This window comes from Mixophyes fleayi, chromosome 2, assembly GCF_038048845.1.
Source record: "Mixophyes fleayi isolate aMixFle1 chromosome 2, aMixFle1.hap1, whole genome shotgun sequence".
NCBI classification, from domain to species: Eukaryota; Metazoa; Chordata; class Amphibia; order Anura; family Limnodynastidae; genus Mixophyes; species Mixophyes fleayi.
This window is the reverse complement of record NC_134403.1, coordinates 359,419,849-359,442,096: the sequence shown is the minus strand read 5'-3', so window position 1 is coordinate 359,442,096 and position 22,248 is coordinate 359,419,849. Positions and strand designations below refer to the sequence as shown.

General features: G+C 37.4%; 1 protein-coding gene across 1 annotated transcript in view; it reads right to left on the bottom strand.

Moving 5' to 3' along the window:
- SIM2 (SIM bHLH transcription factor 2) overlaps nucleotides 1–21,036 on the bottom strand; it is an 82,248-nt gene extending 61,212 nt beyond the window's left edge. Inside the window, exon 1 of the mRNA XM_075197231.1 lies at nucleotides 20,264–21,036. Coding sequence (XP_075053332.1) covers nucleotides 20,264–20,438 — 175 coding nt within the window. The 5' untranslated portion in view covers nucleotides 20,439–21,036. The remainder of the gene's footprint in view (nucleotides 1–20,263) is intronic.
- Nucleotides 21,037–22,248: the final 1,212 nt, after the last annotated feature.

Sequence of the window (22,248 nt, the reverse complement as noted above, 5' to 3'; positions counted from 1 at the left end):
CGATAAAAAAGTATTTTTTTATTCAACTACATTACTGAGTAGGTGTGGTCCAAATCCTTTAATTTAGTCAATGTGCTCAATATTTATAAAATAACTGGGGCACAAGTATCTAATATTTGTCTGTGATACCTGAATAATTGATTTTAAAAAAAAACTTGTAGAGTCAATTACTTCCAAACAATCAAACAGGAGCCAAGTACAAGACAAGAGACACCACCCCTCACTCACATACATTGTTATCTACCCTGCGTGGACTATATTGTACACTGCACAGATTTGCCCATTGCAAATACCTTCCCTAAATACTGTACAGAAATGTATTTTGCAGTGAATGACTTTGTACGAGTATTTTGCATTACACAAATTAGGATGATACGTTTTTGTAATTTAGATCTGTCTTGCAGCGCACTCAGACATTCAAATATGTGTTTTTAAATACCACAGTAGGTGTGGTTACAGATGATAGCAGTACACGTTACCCTTATACAGCCAGAAAATCAACACCCTTATAAACACCTGTTTTTCACTCATAAATAATTATGGCAGTAGGTATGGTTACAGATTATAGGAATTTTCTTTATCCGTTCGCAGCCGGAAAATTGCCCGTCCTTTAGACACCTGTTTTCAACTTAAATAAATCACACACTAGGTGCTGTTACAAATTATAGTAATAAAAAAAGCCAGAATGTTTTCTGTCTATTTAGCAAGTTTTAAAAACTCATTTGTATTGTAAAGAGGCAATATATGTTTCACTTATGATGAAAGTGATAATCTACAACTATTTCAGATGCAACATTCACCAATACACACATTGTAAGACTGTATATATGCACTTATGGTGAGCATAACAGTAACTTTACTGGGAGACAACAAACAAACATTGCTGCTATTTTGTCTTACAGTTTACCCAGAATTCCAAATACAGATGTGCGCTGACCCCTGTGGTTTGGTTTTGGATGTGGTTTTGGTTCTAAAACATCTTCGCGTTTTGGTTTTGTTACAGGTTTTGCCCAAAAATCCTGAAAGGTTTTGGTTTTGGTTCAGAATTTGATTAAAAATTGTTAAAAATAGATACAATTATGTGATTTTCAGCTGTTTTTGCTCCTATATAACTATTTGTAGCATTAACATTCATTTACAGCTATTTACAGTTTATTTTCTAATGATTTCTTTGCAACTGTCCAAATTTAAACTAATTTTAGCCAAAGCCTACAGCGAGCTGGCTGCCTAAAATTAATGACAGAGTAAGGGCAAATATACACGGCAGTTTACTGAAAGATACAATCCCCATTTCTGCTTTCATTATCTTTTACTTCAATTTTATATCTCACATTATAAGAGGAAAGTTCGGTGCTACATTTGGACCTTTGTCAAGACAACCACATAGAACAACAGAAAATAAAGATATTAAAAACCGGATGTACACAAACGGGTTTGTACTATAACAACCAAATACAGTGATTCCTAGTAACTGGGACACCTGCCTAGCAGGTGTGTAGTCTCCATTAGCACCTAAGACATGTACCAAGGAGGTGGGATAACTGACCTATACTATCATATGCACACTCCGGCGGTATTCGTTGCAGCTTGAAACGCATTAACCGGAAGTGCACTGACGCACTTCCTATATAACAAGTGTTTTGGTCTCATATTTTTCTAGAAATGACATTTTGCCTCGTTTTCAGAACCGATTTTAGCACAAAGAATCAAGTTGTGTTTTATATCTACTCTGAACCCCAAATCTCGGATCTGTGGGATTTCTCCGAATCCAAACCGCTTGTCTCTACTTTCAAATAAATATCACAATAGGCGTTGTTCAAATTATATATATTTATACCCTGAAAATTTCCGCCCATATAAACAACTCTATTTCTGGTCAAAAAAATACTGCCATAGATGTAGATCAAATTATTTTACTGCAGTTTATTCTGATTGTGCCAAATATTTGTCTGTTTTGAAAAATGCCCCCTTTTCGCTTAAATAAATAATGAGTTGGTGTGGTTCAATTCTTTTAATGCAATGAATATATTCAATATTTAACAATGTGATATTTTGAAATGTAAAAAAAACACAAGATGTACAAATTTTAGTGGCAAAAGCTGGACAAAGATGCTAGCTCCCTTTGCCATAAGCAGAGAGACAGAAAGGTGGCTCTGGGATTAGAAGAACCAATTTGGACAGGAACTAATGACGAAAATGCTGTTTTAATTTTTGGACCGAGAAATCAATGAGCAGATTTCTGGATTGTGTGATTGTATTTGTGGATTGGTTCCAAATAGAATGTTGAAATATTTGGCCACCTCTACCGAACACTTTATGATACTCAGCTCAAATATTTAAAATATGAACTCCCCAACTTTAAAAAAACAAAAAACACAATACAGTAAGGAGTAAAAGCATTAAAATAATTATTAAAATCAATAAAATAATCTTAAATTCTGAAATGTGTAGTGAGCAGGTCCAGCTAGATATATAATCTAATGACCAACGCTGGAGCACACAGTAATCCCAATTATTAACCACAATTTGCTCCAGTGTTAGTCATTAGATTATATATCTAGCTGGACCTGCTCACTACACGTTATATCCACTTAGAGCTATTCAGTACATTTATAGCTGTACTATGGTAGCAAGTTTAGGTAGAGTTTAATTATACACAAATACAAACAGAAAACATACATTTTGTTAATTAGAAAAGGAACATATTCCAATCTCATTACCCTGTAGGTTGTCTCCGTACCCATCCGTTGCGCCCTCTCCCTAAAATTCCTTTCTAAAAGTATCTTAAGCATTGAGCGTGTCATACTATGCAGTTTAGTCATTCACCCCATATCGCCAAATTAACTGAACTGATTGGCCACACACAGGCAACTGTAGATTGCCAGAGCTGTGATGTGATCCAATGCAACTTGTCTAATGTAACAAACTAATGAAAGCTGATATGTGATTGGTTGCCATGTGCTACAAAACGAGTTCTATTTGTTTTATTTACCGCCATTTATACACATTTGACCATGATTTCTGTACTGCGATCATATAATATATAATGCTATAATTATACATGTATAATTATATATTTAGAACTGTACAATGATCTATTAAGAATGCTTGGTAATGTCATTAGAAATAATCTATTGTAGACTTTAAGAAGACAGTTTGTGAGGATTAATACTCCATAGTCACTGGGCTGCATTTAAAAAAAAATATTCATTCAATAAATATACACATCACCAAGTTCTACATATTACATCAAAGCCTTCTTAAAGTTCAGTGTGTGTTCTTCAAGCCTGGTTAATACTACAGAATCACTGAGCTGTGTTTTAAATATCCTCTCCCACCCAGAACTTACAGGGTTAATACTGCAGACTTGTTGGACTGTGATTTAGATTTTCTCTTCCATCCACTACCTAAGGGGTTAATACTGCAGACTTGTTGGGCTGTGATTTAGATTATATCTCCTATCCAATACATAGAGGGTTAATACTGCAGACGCACTTTGCTGTGCTTTAGATTTTCTCTCTAATCCAGTACCTTAATGGTTAATACTGCAGACTCACTGGGCTGTGTTTTACGTTTCCTCTCCCACCCAGTGCATAAACGGTTAATACTGCAGACTCACTGGGCTGTGTTTTACGTTTCCTCTCCCACCCAGTGCATAAACGGTTAATACTGCAGACTCAATGGGCTGTGCTTTAGCTTTCCTCTCCCATCCAGTACATACAGGGTTAATACTGCAGACTCACTGGGCTGTGATTTAGATTTCCTCTTCCACCCAGTGCATAAAGGGTTAATACTGCAGACTCACTGGGCTGTGTTTTAGATATTCTCTCCCACCCAGTACATAAAGGGTTAATACTGCAGACTCACTGGGCTGTGTTTTAGATATTCTCTCCCACCCAGTACATAAAGGGTTAATACTGCAGCCTGACTGAGCTGTGTTTTAGATTTTCTCTCCCCTGCGCTACATAAAGGGTTAATACTGCAGACTCACTGGGCTGTGTTTTAGATTTCCTCTCCCACCCGGTACATAAAGGGTTAATACTGCAGACTCACCGGGCTGTGTTTTAGATTTCCTCTCCCCTGCGGTACATAAAGGGTTAATACTGCAGACTCACTGGGCTGTGTTTTAGATTTCCTCTCCCACCCGGTACATAAAGGGTTAATACTGCAGACTCACTTGGCTGTGTGTTAGATTTCCTCTCCCATCCAGTACCTAGAGGGTTAATACTGCAGACTCCCTGGGCTGTGTGTTACATTTCCTCTCCCACCCAGTACATAAAGGGTTAATACTGCAGACTCACTGGGCTGTGTTTTAGATTTCCTCTCCCACCCAGTACCTAGAGGGTTAATATTGCAGACTCACTGGGCTGTGTGTTACATTTCCTCTCCCAACCAGTGCATAAAGGGTTAATACTGCAGACTCACTGGGCTGTGTTTTAGATTCCCTCTCCCATCCAGTACATAAAGGGTTAATACTGCAGACTCACTGGGCTGTGTTTTAGATTTCCTCTCCCACCCAGTACCTAGAGGGTTAATACCGCAGACTCACTGGGCTGTGTTTTACATTTCCTCTCCCATCCAGTACCTAGAGGGTTAATACTGCAGACTCACTGGGTTGTGTGTTAGATTTCCTCTCCCATCCACTACCTAGAGGGTTAATACTGCAGACTCACTGGGCTGTGTTTTAGATTTCCTTTCCCACCTAGTACATAAAGGGTTAATACCGCAGACTCACTGGGCTGTGTGTTAGATTTCCTCTCCCATCCAGTACCTAAAGGGTTAATACCGCAGACTCACTGGGCTGTGTTTTAGATTTCCTCTCCCACCCGGTACATAAAGGGTTAATACCGCAGACTCACTGGGCTGTGTGTTAGATTTCCTCTCCCACCTAGTACATAAAGGGTTAATACCGCAGACTCACTGGGCTGTAAGTTAGATTTCCTCTCCCATCCAGTACCTAAAGGGTTAATACCGCAGACTCACTGGGCTGTGTGTTAGATTTCCTCTCCCATCCAGTACCTAAAGGGTTAATACCGCAGACTCACTGGGCTGTAAGTTAGATTTCCTCTCCCATCCAGTACCTAAAGGGTTAATACCGCAGACTCACTGGGCTGTGTGTTAGATTTCCTCTCCCATCCAGTACCTAAAGGGTTAATACCGCAGACACACTGGGCTGTGTGTTAGATTTCCTCTCCCATCCAGTACCTAAAGGGTTAATACCGCAGACTCACTGGGCTGTGTGTTAGATTTCCTCTCCCACCTAGTACATAAAGGGTTAATACTGCAGACTCACTGGGCTGTGTTTTAGATTTCCTCTCCCACCCAGTACCTAGAGGGTTAATATTGCAGACTCACTGGGCTGTGTGTTACATTTCCTCTCCCAACCAGTGCATAAAGGGTTAATACTGCAGACTCACTGGGCTGTGTTTTAGATTCCCTCTCCCATCCAGTACATAAAGGGTTAATACTGCAGACTCACTGGGCTGTGTTTTAGATTTCCTCTCCCACCCAGTACCTAGAGGGTTAATACCGCAGACTCACTGGGCTGTGTTTTACATTTCCTCTCCCATCCAGTACCTAGAGGGTTAATACCGCAGACTCACTGGGCTGTGTGTTAGATTTCCTTTCCCATCCAGTACCTAGAGGGTTAATACTGCAGACTCACTGGGTTGTGTGTTAGATTTCCTCTCCCATCCACTACCTAGAGGGTTAATACTGCAGACTCACTGGGCTGTGTTTTAGATTTCCTTTCCCACCTAGTACATAAAGGGTTAATACCGCAGACTCACTGGGCTGTGTGTTAGATTTCCTCTCCCATCCAGTACCTAAAGGGTTAATACCGCAGACTCACTGGGCTGTGTTTTAGATTTCCTCTCCCACCCGGTACATAAAGGGTTAATACCGCAGACTCACTGGGCTGTGTGTTAGATTTCCTCTCCCACCTAGTACATAAAGGGTTAATACCGCAGACTCACTGGGCTGTGTGTTAGATTTCCTCTCCCATCCAGTACCTAAAGGGTTAATACCGCAGACTCACTGGGCTGTAAGTTAGATTTCCTCTCCCATCCAGTACCTAAAGGGTTAATACCGCAGACTCACTGGGCTGTGTGTTAGATTTCCTCTCCCATCCAGTACCTAAAGGGTTAATACCGCAGACTCACTGGGCTGTAAGTTAGATTTCCTCTCCCATCCAGTACCTAAAGGGTTAATACCGCAGACTCACTGGGCTGTGTGTTAGATTTCCTCTCCCGTCCAGTACCTAAAGGGTTAATACCGCAGACACACTGGGCTGTGTGTTAGATTTCCTCTCCCATCCAGTACCTAAAGGGTTAATACCGCAGACTCACTGGGCTGTGTGTTAGATTTCCTCTCCCACCTAGTACATAAAGGGTTAATACCGCAGACACACTGGGCTGTGTGTTAGATTTCCTCTCCCATCCAGTACCTAAAGGGTTAATACCGCAGACACACTGGGCTGTGTGTTAGATTTCCTCTCCCATCCAGTACCTAAAGGGTTAATACCGCAGACACACTGGGCTGTGTGTTAGATTTCCTCTCCCATCCAGTACCTAAAGGGTTAATACCGCAGACTCACTGGGCTGTAAGTTAGATTTCCTCTCCCATCCAGTACCTAAAGGGTTAATACCGCAGACTCACTGGGCTGTGTGTTAGATTTCATCTCCCATCCAGTACCTAAAGGGTTAATACCGCAGACTCACTGGGCTGTAAGTTAGATTTCCTCTCCCATCCAGTACCTAAAGGGTTAATACCGCAGACTCACTGGGCTGTGTGTTAGATTTCCTCTCCCATCCAGTACCTAAAGGGTTAATACCGCAGACACACTGGGCTGTGTGTTAGATTTCCTCTCCCATCCAGTACCTAAAGGGTTAATACCGCAGACACACTGGGCTGTGTGTTAGATTTCCTCTCCCATCCAGTACCTAAAGGGTTAATACCGCAGACTCACTGGGCTGTGTGTTAGATTTCATCTCCCATCCAGTACCTAAAGGGTTAATACCGCAGACTCACTGGGCTGTAAGTTAGATTTCCTCTCCCATCCAGTACCTAAAGGGTTAATACCGCAGACTCACTGGGCTGTGTGTTAGATTTCCTCTCCCATCCAGTACCTAAAGGGTTAATACCGCAGACACACTGGGCTGTGTGTTAGATTTCCTCTCCCATCCAGTACATAAAGGGTTAATACCGCAGACTCACTGGGCTGTGTGTTAGATTTCCTCTCCCACCTAGTACATAAAGGGTTAATACCGCAGACTCACTGGGCTGTGTGTTAGATTTCCTCTCCCATCCAGTACCTAAAGGGTTAATACCGCAGACTCACTGGGCTGTGTGTTAGATTTCCTCTCCCATCCAGTACCTAAAGGGTTAATACCGCAGACACACTGGGCTGTGTGTTAGATTTCCTCTCCCATCCGGTACATAAAGGGTTAATACCGCAGACTCACTGGGCTGTGTGTTAGATTTCCTCTCCCATCCAGTACATAAAGGGTTAATACCGCAGACTCACTGGGCTGTGTGTTAGATTTCCTCTCCCACCCAGTACATAAAGGGTTAATACCCCAGACACACTGGGCTGTGTGTTAGATTTCCTCTCCCACCCAGTACATAAAGGGTTAATACCGCAGACTCACTGGGCTGTGTGTTAGATTTCCTCCCCCCTGCTGTTGTTAAAGAGCCAGGACGTGTTTTGCTCTCTCTAACTCAGATTAGCCTTTTAATACCTCTTTACATATCAGCAACTTTCCATTGCTTTGCAGAAACACCTTTATGTAACAGGATCCAGAACAATGGAAGCTGAGAGAGAGCGTCTCTGCTGCTACCGTAGTGTGAGCAGAATGTGATCCCAATCTTTTCCACACTCACCCCTGCACCAGCTTCATGCCCCAATATTACACCTTCTGCTGCCAGAAAGTAAAAGGAGAGACTTGGTAGAAGAGGATTCAAATAAACATTGGATGTCTCTGCTTTATTTCTACATGTTTTATGAGCCCCCCCCCCCCCCTATTACCTAGTATTAAAGATGAAGAATCACTTTATAAATGGAAATTCTATTTTTAAGTGGTTTTTTTTTTACTTATCTTAAATGCTTAGTAAGATACAACTAAATCTCCATCTCAGTGTGGTGATAACAGACCAAATGCATTAAAACCATTCCTTTATACATTGAATAAAGTACTTTTTGATGCATTAATGTTTATTGGAACTGACGCCCAAATCTGGCCTCTCGTACCCCCAGCTCTTGTGCAGACACTGGCTCAGTGGTCACTTAGCTCCAACCACTCCAAACTAATACTTCTTGATAAATTGCAAACTTAGGGGTTTTGCCATTTGCTACAGTAAGTCATTTCCTGAGCTCAGCCTATTCCTAAGAATGCAGCCAATCGATTAATCAGGAATCATGAACGTCAATGAGACAATTTTCTGTTTCTCAAGAGTACAAGTTACAGTATTAATTGTCGCAAATTAATTTTAATACTAGGGGTCTGCCTAACCACGCCTGAGGCGGCAACCGGAGACAGCTCCCTCGTCCCTGCCCGAAACTACCATACAGATCTGTTTGTGTTCACATATTCAAGCAATATTAGATATACCAGCAAGGAAAACTGATGTATACATTTACATCAAGAATATTGGCATTTTTAAATAGTTTTGCTTCATGTTTCTGTCCCCTAAATGCCAATAGCTCCTCCGATTAGGTACTGAGCTGAGTCACCAGATTGCGTTGTGCTTTCCCCATTACTGCTTGTGATACCTCACACACACCATGATGGAGATCATAAGCCAATCTGATTTTCCTACGTTGACAGACCAATTTAGATCTGGGGGTAAATGTATCAAGCTGAGAGTTTTCCAGGCGGGTTTGAAAAGTGGAGATGTTGCCTATAGCAACCAATCAGATTCTAGCTGTCATTTTGTAGAATGTACTAAATAAATGATAACTAGAATCTGATTGGTTTTTCAAACCCGCCAGAAAACTCTCAGCTTGATACATTTACCCCCTGGTTGGATCTGGAGTATAATCTTATAGAACAGGGCCACACACAGTATAATATTCTACAACTTTAACCCGTTTCACTAAATATTCCTTATTTCAAAGTGAATCTAATCCCCGGTAAAATGTATATATTAAGTCATCAGATCAGTCATCTATTTATACTTGTTATACAGGGTTAACGTCAATTTAAAATATTTTTACTGACAATTGTATTAAAAAGTTTTCTGACTGCAAACATATTTACTGACACATTCATTGAGAAATCCTGTAATGCATCAAACTGCAAATAGTATATTTAGAAGAGAATATGGTCCACGGATGAGAAATATTTAGTAGTGTAAGAGGATGTTATATTATTTTACTCACTTCTTTGTTTTCTTACTGAAAAGGAACATTTTTATTTTTTTTCCTGACAGCCAGTTGCCAATCATATTGTGATAGACAGATACAGGTATTCTATATAGCATTGTATCAGTTTTATAATCTCAGCCTTTGCTGACTGGTAGCTGCCATTACAATCTCTCTGATAGTAGCTGGTAGTTGGCGCTTTATATGGAAAACTAAGAAAATGTTATGATAATGGGGATGTTTTGGTCAGATTGCCTGGTGGTGTATTATGTAAACAGAGAATGTAGGAAAATAAATAAATAAATAGATGACTGCTTGCGCAGCAGTTTATTTATTTTAAATCAAGTCAGTGGGAGAAACCTTTAAAAGAGATATGGCAGTGTGTAGCGAGCAACGTCTGAATAATTGTCGGAGTATGCCAAGTTGTTCTGACTTGCAGCAAAAGTCAAGACATTGTATTTCCTTCCTTCCCTGAAACAGATTATTTTTTTACTTTAGTACCACTATAGAAAAAAACAGAGTATATTTGGCCAGGGATTTTTTGGACAGTATTTAAACCCATAAAATATACTGTATTAATGCTTTCAAGCTGTAGCAGTGTGAAGTAGGTAGAAATTATGCCTGGCGTTCTCAGTTAGAATTCTGCAGTATCAGCGTACATTCCGCAGGCTTTAATAACATACTTCCTAAAGTACTGTAATATTAATCTAAACATATATAAATTAGCCACTTTAAAAATGTGATGTTAAGTGGTAAATTCATGACATGCTTTAGGTCAAAGGAATTATTTTAAAAAGTGTTTCGCGTGTGGAATATAGAGCGCAGTTTTCAACCGAGTTAAAAGGATATTATTAATTTAAAGAGCTTTTTAACAGAAACTTTTTTTGGGTATAACTCACAAACTGTACAAGTCTTTTTATGCTTAAAAGGACTGTTAAGATTTACTTTTACCTCTTTATAACACAGTTCCGAAGCTTTAATGATGAAAGCATAGTAAACAAATCATATTAGCACAGTTAAAACAAAATATATCTAGCTAATATTTAGGCTTACTAAAGGACATATAGGGATGAATCCCCAGTGTAAACTCATGGGAAGAATCAGGCCGTTACTAACATACATAAATAGCTGAATTACCCATATAACCATATATTTTATAAACGTGGCGGTATATCAGAAATATTTATCCAGTTGTAACATACAGCAGACACAATAAACATTGTTTTATATGTTTATATATTATTAGTGTTGTTGGTTCCAAATAGTACATGTTAAAATATTCATAAAAATAAAATAATCTCCATTTAATTTTCAGTGAAAATAAGTGGAACATAATAAAAGCTGAAGTATTTTGTTTACTACATTTATTGGTTTTGAAGGGGATTAAGATCAAAGCCCCCAAATAAGCAGCAAAATTGCACCTTGGCAAAACCATGTTGCACTGCAGGGGGGGCAAATATAAAATTTGTGGACAGAGCTATAGTACCAACTACATATATATAGATCAACTCTAAAATGCAGTGTAAAAATAAAGCTGTCCAGGATTACTATGATATATGGAAAAGCAGCAGGTATTCTCCGAGCATGCAAAAGAATAAATTAATTTGCACCCCTTGCATTGCAGCATGGTTTGTCCCAGAGCAAATTGACTCCTGTGTTAAGCGTTGCTTCTAACTCAGCCCCAGGCCCTGTGTTGTGAGATGATCTCCTTCAATGGCTCAATATTGTAATTTAATCGCCGAAATTAATTGTTTTCCCCGAGAGATTTTAGGAGATTCTGGGAAGGAAGTGTTCATTTGAAGTATGGATTTATATTTTGGGGGGGGAGGGGGGGGGGGCAATTAATTACATATGGCAAGGTGCGTGTAATTGCATTGAAATGCGCAGTTTCTTAACCAATTAATGTCAGGTGATTTAATCACAAGACTAAAACTCACCTGTGTGGCGCCAGTTTAAATCACATAAAACAGTGTGGCCATGAGAATTGTGGGCAAGGTTGTCAGATCAGCCTTTTAAAGCCGAATGCATAAAATACAATTTATTGCATTAGTACAGATACATGATACATGTCTGCCTATAACCGAGCACATGAACGTACCTAGACAGGATAACTATGCAGCATATTAAATGTTTGGTTTTACATGATGGTCCTGGAAACCTGCGTTACAAAGGCAAACCCACATACACTCTTATAGAATACACCGGGCAGGAGAGGTAATGAGCACTTATAAAAACACTAATGTGGGTGGTTAAGTCTAACAGCACAGATAAATATAATTAATTCTAATACTTTAATATTAATTAACAACAAAATACATAAGTATGCATATAAGGGCTGGTACAATTGTAAACATTGTCTGCGAAAAGCATAGAATAAAAACTTGTGCGTGTGTGTTGGAAGTGTGTTCTCACAACTCCCTCCAGCATAGTGTACTGTGTTCTGAGAACCCCAGTATCTTGTACTGAGTGTTAACGCTTCAGAACACAGCAGGCGACGTCGAAACTGCCACAAAGTCAAGTGAATGCTTGTCAAGAAGAATGTGTACAGATCTATACACAGACATCATGTCCTTGGGCTATCAGTGGCAGGGGGGACTGGTCAATTTTAGCCTGGGTAGGGGGGGGGGGGCAAAGCTTGACTCAGCAGCCTATTAGGAACATTTTAAAGGCAGGTGACCCAGCCTGAGGTAGCCCACTATGGGACCAGCCTGGGGGGGGGGGCAAATGCCCTCCAGCCCAGCCTGCCCCTGATCAGTAGTAACGCGCACTTACCAGACTTTAAGAACACATGTTAAATGCATAATATTAGCACCTGTACTTGCAATAGGACACTAAAAAAGTTTTTTATACTCAATATAAATATATATGTCTATAGACAAAGATATAATATATATATATATATATATATATATATATATATAGATAGATAGATAGATAGATAGATATAGATAGATAGATAGATAGATAGATAGATAGATATAGATATATATATAGATATGTATATGTATATATGTATGTGTATATATATATATATATATATATATATATATGTAGATGTAGATATATATAGATAGATAGATAGATAGATAGATAGATAGATAGATAGATAGATAGATAGATAGATATAGATATATAGATATATATATATATATATATCTATATATATAGATAGATATATATAGATGATTGTATAATTGGGGTAGAAAACACAATAGTTTGTATGGGTTTGGTGGCCCTATCCAATGATTCAACTTGTGTCAGGTGATTCCTTCAGTGTCTAATAATTGCGATAGTGGAGAACTAGCATTCAAATGCTGTGTGCAGGTAACACCACACATTTAAAAGAATAGCATTGACCATGATAAAAAATTAGAATGAATTTATATTGTTTATATTATAGTTAGTGAAAGACTTTGACATGAGCTGCTCAGCTTAACATGTAGTGTAATATGTGGAGCTAACATTCCCTGATGTGTATACAGAGTACAGCTTGAAGGAGCTAGATAGCACATACTATAATAGTAATGAGTCACATACTGTATATAACAGATGGAAGCACTAACCTGTCCTAATAACATACATAATGCAGGTTCAAACACCCAATAATTAACACTACTAGTAATGATACCATGTTTTCATTATTACGCACAATTCTGGGTAATCTCATCACTTGTATTAATATTAACCACAGCAATATGATTTATAATGTCCACGTGTATTTCAAAACTTTGTTTTACTTGTAACACTTTTAAGTCTTGTTGAAACTTACTTTAATTTAACAAAATGAAATGCGTCATTGTGGATCACTCTGTCATGGTGACATAATGTCTGAGCCTGTTTCATTTTATTATTTCCCATATTGTCCAAGGTACAATGTTAGATCATTGTCCTATTTTACCGTGTAAATCCCGGGGTCCGCCCGTCAGCCTCCAGCACTGTGTGTCTGGGACTTCATCATATACTGCGATTATTGGGCTTGGATGCAAAATAAAAGACAAATTGGATTTTACGTGAATTACGAAAAGCGTAAATATCACAGTTTAACGTTCAGCTGGGCCGTGTATAAATACTTATAGGCATTTAAAGCAATGGCATCCAGCCTCTGCAATGGATACAAATATTTTGTTTTATGACATAGGTGGTATATAAATAATATAAATTTGGGGGGTAGGGTCGCATGATACAGCAAACAGAACCCCCGCAATAATTACTTCATTAAAATCTGTGTAGAAGACACCGTTCCTGTATAGAAAGTACTTATGTATAGCTGAATAATTAAGGCACGTTAAAAAAAACGGTTCTATTTATTGCGAGTGCGTCCTGCAAACATATATATGTATATATATATAGATAGATATATATATATATATATATATATATATATATATATATATATATAAGCATATATATATAAGTATATATATATATATATATATATATATATATATATATATATATATATAAAAGCCTCATTAGATTGACAAGATTAACTGATGATTATGACTGATCTGAAATTAATATCTACAGGATATATAATACTAAACACAACTGAAATTGTATTTACACACTCCAGGACGTCTGAATGTCACTTATCACTGGACAAACCGATACAAAACAAAAATAGTGCGGTCACCTCACATACAGGAACAACGCACTTATCGTCATAGCAAGACGCACATTCCCAGACGCACATATAACTCACTGGTAACAGGCAGACGCGTGTATCCATGAAAGTCGCAGATTGTCTCATCAACTCGTTTCTCACAAGTCTAATCTATATCCACCGAGACAATGTCACGTCTCTCTTCATAGGTTACAGCTACATCAGCACAGTGCGGTTAGAGTGTCACGTCAGTCAATATATCAATACTTTGTGCATAGTAAGTCATCCCACTAGACCAGCACTGGAGTGAGTAGAGAGCCACTAGAGCTTTGTGTTGTGGACAAAATATCATATCAAGACACACGATATTGCAGCCATCAGATTAGCACTGAGTGGATAATGTGCCACAGCAAGTCACTCCACAAGCATCTGGATAGAGTGTCACAGTAAGTCACTCCATAAGCCATATAGTAGTTAGAGTGTCACAGCAAGCCACTGCATAAGATATAGAACAGATAGAGTGCCACAGCAAGTCACTCCACAAGCATCTGGATAGAGTGTCACAGTATGTCACTCCATAAGCCTTATAGTAGTTAGAGTGTCACAGCAAGCCACTGCATAAGGCATAAAGAGAGATATAGTGCCAGAGCAAGTACTCCATAAGTCATATAGTAGTTAGAGTGCCACAGCAAACACTCCATAAGTCATATAGTAGTTAGAGTGCCACAGCAAGCACTCCATAAGCATCTGGATAAAGTGTCACACCAGCCACTACATAAGCCATAGAGCAAATAGAGTGCAACAGCAAGCCACTGCATAAGCCATAGAGTGCCACAGCAAGCACCCCATAAGTATTTAGAGTGGATAGAGTGCCACAGCAAGCACTACATAAGCCATAGAATAGATAGAGTGCCACAGGAAGCCACTACATAGCAATAGAGTTAGTTCACTAGATCAAGCCTTAGAGTGGATCATGTCACATCACTGTATCAGCGATATGGATTTACTATAGACTAGTAAGAGCACAACCAATAATTATACTAGGGTGAGGGCTACAACACGCAGGCTGGATAGAGGGCCACAATAGGCAGGCTGTAGTGAGGGCCACATACATGTAACAGATATATCCAAGGTCTTCAGAGCATAAAGTAACTTGTACTGTGTATTATTAGTGACTCATCAGTAACAAGTCTACATGTAACAAATAATCCGATGGAATAGAACTGGGTACACGGGTATACATTTATACACGGGAGGAAATGAGGGAAAGGGACATATGGTCTGTGTGATCACTGGAGCATCAGCCTGGAGAGAGATAGACTGATATAAAACCAGCATGTCATTCTGCATCCGGCCATCTCTACATGTACCGCATTAGTATGTACTAACACCGTAATCTGCGCATTAGTATGTACTAACACTGCAATCTGCGCATTAGTATGTACTAACACCGTAATCTGCGCATTAGTATGTACTAACACCGTAATCTGCGCATTAGTATGTACTAACACCGTAATCTGCGCATTAGTATGTACTAACACCGCAATCTGCTCATTAGTATGTACTAACACCGTAATCTGCGCATTAGTATGTACTAACACCGCAATCTGCGCATTAGTATGTACTAACACCGCAATCTGCGCATTAGTATGTACTAACACCGTAATCTGCGCATTAGTATGTACTAACACCGTAATCTGCGTATTAGTATGTACTAATACCGCAATCTGCGCATTAATAAGTACTAACACCGCAATCTGCGCATTAGTATGTACAAACAAACACCGCAATCTGCGCATTAGTATGTACTAACACCGCAATCTGCGCCTGTATGCAGCTGGTCAGACCCATGCAGCCTGAGGTGTAGCGAATAGGTGAAACCACCAACTGAGATCAGTAATACAAATACTGCCAGCTACTTATCTCCTACCTATATAGTACAGTAAACTATAAAAAATGATTCAGCAATAAAACGAATGACGTCATAAGCGCATCAGTTTGGTAGGGATCTTGAATGCCTAATGTCTGATGACCTCACACCCCTTATTATAATATAGAACTCCCATTCCCTCGCACAGTATACAATTCCTTATTCAATATTTAATTATGTGTTGCTTCCAATGTCTTTTCCTATATATGTGATTATTTATATAATTACCTGGATGTCCCCAGTTTTATGCAATATGTATTTCACATAAAACCTATATATAATTAAATAATACCAGCATCATAATTCTGAAGATCATCACTCCACTTGGTCGTACAGAATTTTCTACTATTACTGACAGATCTATTTTACTATTGTCCTGGTCATTTTTAAAGTGCAAGCTCTTGCGAACACGTTTATATTTTGTTTCAATCTCTTTGGTGTGGTCATGTCGGCTTCACATTCTGGCTACCTGTAAACAAACACTAACACTAGTAATAACAGCTGAATATTAAGGATTAAATTCATGTAAGCAGTGCACTGACTGCTTATAGTCTATTTTAACTGTGATTGTTCCAGCTGTCTGGAGCTACCAAATACTGCATGCTCTACCAACCAGCGGCTAGCGGGCCATGCTGGGTCTTGTAGTTCCACAACAACTAGAGAAGGCCACGCGTTATTTAACCCTGCTGTTGAGCAATATATATATATATATATATATATATATATATATATATATATAGTTCGATCTACCTACCACTTTCCTTAATATATATATATATAAGATCCCTATCAAATATATATATATATATATATATATATATATATATATATATATATATATATATATATATATATATATATATATCACGCTATGACTTCCCCGATCTGATTTAGATGTCCCTAATTGTGCACGCATGTAGCAATACTTGTCTCACGTGTCTACAATCAGAGATATCCTGACACCATGGCCTGGTAAAGGTCTACTGGAAGAGTATAATTTAATAGAACATGTGCAGAGATTTAATACGTCTTACCAGTAGTCCATGTGCCTGTCTGTCTATCAGTATGTCTGTCTCCTTTCTCTCACCATCAGGCTACACATAATATACTGTAAGTGTGGCTCTACTTGGCGTAGATTTGAGCAATAATCTTCGATATCAAGAATTAATTACAAGTAGATTTACATAACCACTTGTTTTCACAAACGCACATTTTCTCTCTGCATCAGTATCAGTGACACAGCTCTGGGTAATTCATTTAAACCCGAATAGAAACCCAGTGTGACATGTAAGAGTAATAATATATATTCTATTCGTCTGATCCATCTGTGTAATGAAAGTACACTTCCCTGGAACACATAGATATTAATGCCACATACAAAACATATAACCAGCCTAATAAATACTATATATTACAGGTATCAGTGTACTAATCTGCTTCCTGCATAACAGATTATCAATTACTGTCCCCCATGTACCTTATATAGAGAAAAAGCGCAGTATCTAACATTACACCCCCATATTTCCTGTTCTGCCTTGTGTCTGCTAGTACTATATAGCCATTATCTATTAATCTATATATTATTAGCCTATATCCAGTAATATATCGTGTATTATACTTACATGCGGCAAACTAATATGAAACTAAACCACGTAATCTAAATACATATTATCAACCGAGCAGGCCATGTTCAGCATTTAAATGCGAATATAGCACATGAAAAGAATATAAAACACATTATGATCGCCATGTAATTATATAATAATAATAATAATAATAATAATAATAATAATGTGTAGAATAGGGTCACACTAACTGGGATTGTATACCCATAAATACTACAGTAATGTGTATATACGAGAGTCCCTATATTAATATCAATAAAGTATATATTTATGTATAAGGATATACAGAATATACCAGACGATTACGGTTTAAAGTAGGATTTATTAGACAAAGTATATATCCCTACATAATTGTCTAAATATTTTACAATTTTACCTAATAAATGTTGGTGATGGAATGAGGTTATTTTAAATCGCGTGTGGATTATCGAACTAAAGGATAATAGGTATACTATTACGAATTTATTGCAATAGATATTTGCAATTTTACGAATTACATCATATGTTTTGGAACATCTATGATAAATCGTTCTGTTACAATCATAGTTGAACATACCTATCTATCTATCTATCTATCTATCTATCTATCAATCTATCTATCTTTATATATATATATATATATATATATATATAAATATATAAAAATAGATATATAAATATATATACATATATATATATATATATATATATATACATATATATATATATATATATATATATATATATATACTGTACATTTATCCAGTGCCTTATCCTGTCAAGGAATATATATATATATATATATATATATATATATATATATATATATATATATCTAGGGAAATATATTTTTAACTACAGGTCCCAGCGTACCTTGCTAGGCACAATGAGACATAAATGTAGTATTAAAACACTTACGCCAAATTTATATATAAAAAAAGTTATTTAGAACTGAGATATCTCAGTAAATAGTTACTAAACAGTACAGGAGAATTCTTGACATGTGTTTAATTAAATCGGAAAAGAAAATCGCAAGCCAGCAACATATAATTGCCAGATCACAAACCAGAGGAGTTGCCAGGAGATTTAATTCCACTCCATCATGGTGATTAATTAGATAAAAACAGATTAATTGGTTTGGGACACTGAGGCCTGGCGCTTGTCTCGTCCATTGTGTACCCAGCATGGTGCACATAGATATAGGGAAGAATATAGTCCAGTATTTGTAAATCAGTGATGTGTTAGAGTATTAGGGGTACACAGGATACACACAGAATTCTCTAAATATTAACATTAATATAGATGGGAGTAAGGCAACCTAACCAAACACACAGGGACACTGCAGAGAATACATGGGCGATAGTGTCACCTGTACCACGTCTATGATATAACATTAGACACCTATATTGTAGCTTGTTTTCAAAGTTTTGCCGAGAAAAAATATTGAAAGACAGGTATAGAACATTGTGACCAAACTAAGATACTGAGAAACTCACATTTCATAATATAAAACTACGTATCTTAATATATTTTTTTATTTCCTGCAATAACCAGTACATTTATCCAGTGTCTGCTCCTATCAATGTCTTTTAAGATTATATAGTCTCTCCGACATATATAATACATTTAGTATTATAAAGAAGTCACCCCTTGCTAATATACTATTATCTTGTTTATATGTACACTATCAATGTCTTATGAAGGTGCCACAATAGTAGGAAATAATTGCGTTTCTTGATTTTCCAAAACACTCATTATAAATATCTCGTCGTTGCCATAATGCTATATACAAATATGGAAGCTGCAGCTATATCATTTTATGTACTGTGTCTGACAGCTTCCAGCAATGAGGCGTTATTCACAGATTTACATCATACATATGCCGTGATATATATATATATATATACAGAAATAGATACATAAACACACACACATTGTAAATATGTTATTTCTCAAACGTTAACTTTTCACTTTATCATTGAGCCAATAAATAGGACAATATATTGAATCTATTATATCTGGCAGCGTAGGTCGTAAATGAGAGGAAATGTGGGGGACAGTTGTAGTATATAGACTGCCCAGTTACAATTAATTTATTACCGACCCTCTCTCACATATATCACATCCAGTCAGTTTAAATCACGACCCAGTTAAGTTATTTTGTTATTACTAAACGCTTTCACTTTAACTAGCTCGGCCCTCTGTCTTCTACTCTTGGCCCCTGGCTAGACTACAAGAAGAATCCCTATTTACGTATATTAAGCGTTGTATATGAACGAGATAAAGAAGAGTAAGTAGGGGATATTTTAATTTATTCTACCTTAACATATAAAATAATAACTACACTATATAACTAATCCATTATGGACATTTGTGCAATGAATGAGTGTGTGTATAATATATATATATATATATATATATATATATATATATATATATATATATATATATATATATATATATACAGAAAGATAAACTATTTAAACTATCTAAAATTATACAATGTCATATATATATATATATATATATATATATATATATATATATATATATATATATATATATACACATATATATATATATATATATATATATATATATATATTTATATATATATATATATATATATATATACATATATATACACATATATATATGTATATATATATATATATATATATATATATATACACACATATATATATGTATATATATATATATATATATATATATATATATATGTGTATATATAAAATATCACTCACCGTCTGGGAAGACTGCCCTCATCTTCAGATAGCTGGTGGTCAGGCGGATGATGGAGGCTTTGTCCAGTTGGGAGGTGATGGCTGAGGGGAGAGGCAGCAGTTTGGCCAGTTCATAGAACTCCCCGTTCTCCTTCTCTCTCCTGGTTTTTGCTGCGTTCTTAGACTTCTCCTTCATGACGATTATTGTACAATATTACCACTAATACTGACATAATAACCCCAATCCCGCGGGCTGGAATCGCTGATCATGAGCCTGGCACAGAGGGTCCCCCCCTCCTCCAGCAGCCGTGTGGTCAGTCTGGGGGTCTTTGTGTGGGTACAATTCTTCCTGGACTACGGTTTCTGGGCGCACTTCTCAGTGCGCACTAGTCGCTGTCATGCGTCTCTATACACCTGGATCACTCAATCACTTTTCTGGATAGAGGTTGTAGGATTTCAGCTGCAAGTTCCAAGGGTGATAATGTTAATAATATTCGGCTGTATCTTGTTTAAATCCTCGAATATACAGAGCCAGTCAAAGACACATATCTCCAATTGCAACTTCCTTCAATAGCAGTCCAAAATCCCATAGGTCAGAGTAAGTTCCACATTAAATTGTATGTTCTGTATATTTCCTGCTGGATTTTTTTCCCCATTCGACAACCGTAATGTATATTTCTTGGTACACAATAATAATCTAACAAAATCCACATTAGATCCTGATATTGCAGCCAATCATTTAACTAGCCCAAAGTGCAGAGTCCCCTTCTGTGGCAGACAGCTGCCTGCAGTCCCTCCAGTTATTGCAGACACACTGTACACTCTCTGCCTATACATTACATCCCCCCCCTGAGCTGTGGCTGCAGAAGGAGAATCCCGGTGGCTGAGACCACTGACGAGCAGGACAGATAAAGGGAGCTGGAGAGTTGTTGAGTTAATTCTTTCCAAAAAAAAGCCTGTAGAAAACAAAGTGCAGAGAGGTGCAGGGACTGGATAGGACCTCGGCTGAGTGACGTCTCCAAACACCACATCCAGCAGGGGAGGATGGATGACCTCACTCGGCAGAGGACAGCCAGCACGCGGGGGGTTAACAGGCCACAGCTCTGCAAAAGCTGAGGGTACTTCATGCTACATCTATACTGTGCTGTATATGGGGAGGGGGAGAGGTCTATACAGCAGCTGTGGACAGTATGTGGTGCAATCAATAATGAATATAGTACAGAAATTATACAATTATATTGTGATCAATACATGATTGCAATATGATAGATCGATAGCTAATATCGGTGGTATATATATATATATATATATATATATATATATATGTATATACAAACACTCACATATACATATTGAACATTTCATTAACTTTCCTTATCATTAATCAGCGACAATTAATTTTTATTATTTATTTCAATGTTCTTCATCTGATATAGCGCCAATTAGGACGCCTTACACTTCTTGACTTTATTAATGGTTCGAATTTATTACAAATTATTTATATTTGGCTGCATGCCATTTGTAGTCTATTTTAGTGAACTTGACGCTGCAGAATCGCATTCACATTGTAAGATCCCCCTCCCACTTATAAATGTTGTAAATATCGATTCATTTGTCGCATCCAGGCAAAATGTAATCTCATTAATTGCAAATTACGACTGTGAGATGCGCATGGTATTTATATCACCGTTAAATAATATATATTAAGGACTCTTCCATAGAAATAAGAAATACTTATATTTAAATGTGTTTTTTTAAATCTGTTACTGGTAATGTATGTTTAAATTGACTGCCGGTGATGAGCGCAACAGACTTACAAAGTTACGAGACGCAAATGCCCCAGCTTTACTAGCTGTTTCTTAAATATGGGTTAATGTGCAACGCCTTCATATTAATTAAAGCCTTATTTTTATATTTTTTATTAGTTCAGGTGTTTTTACTGAATTAAGACTCTATTGTATCAATAAAATGAGTGATCTTGTAAAAAGCGATTTGGGTAACTGCAG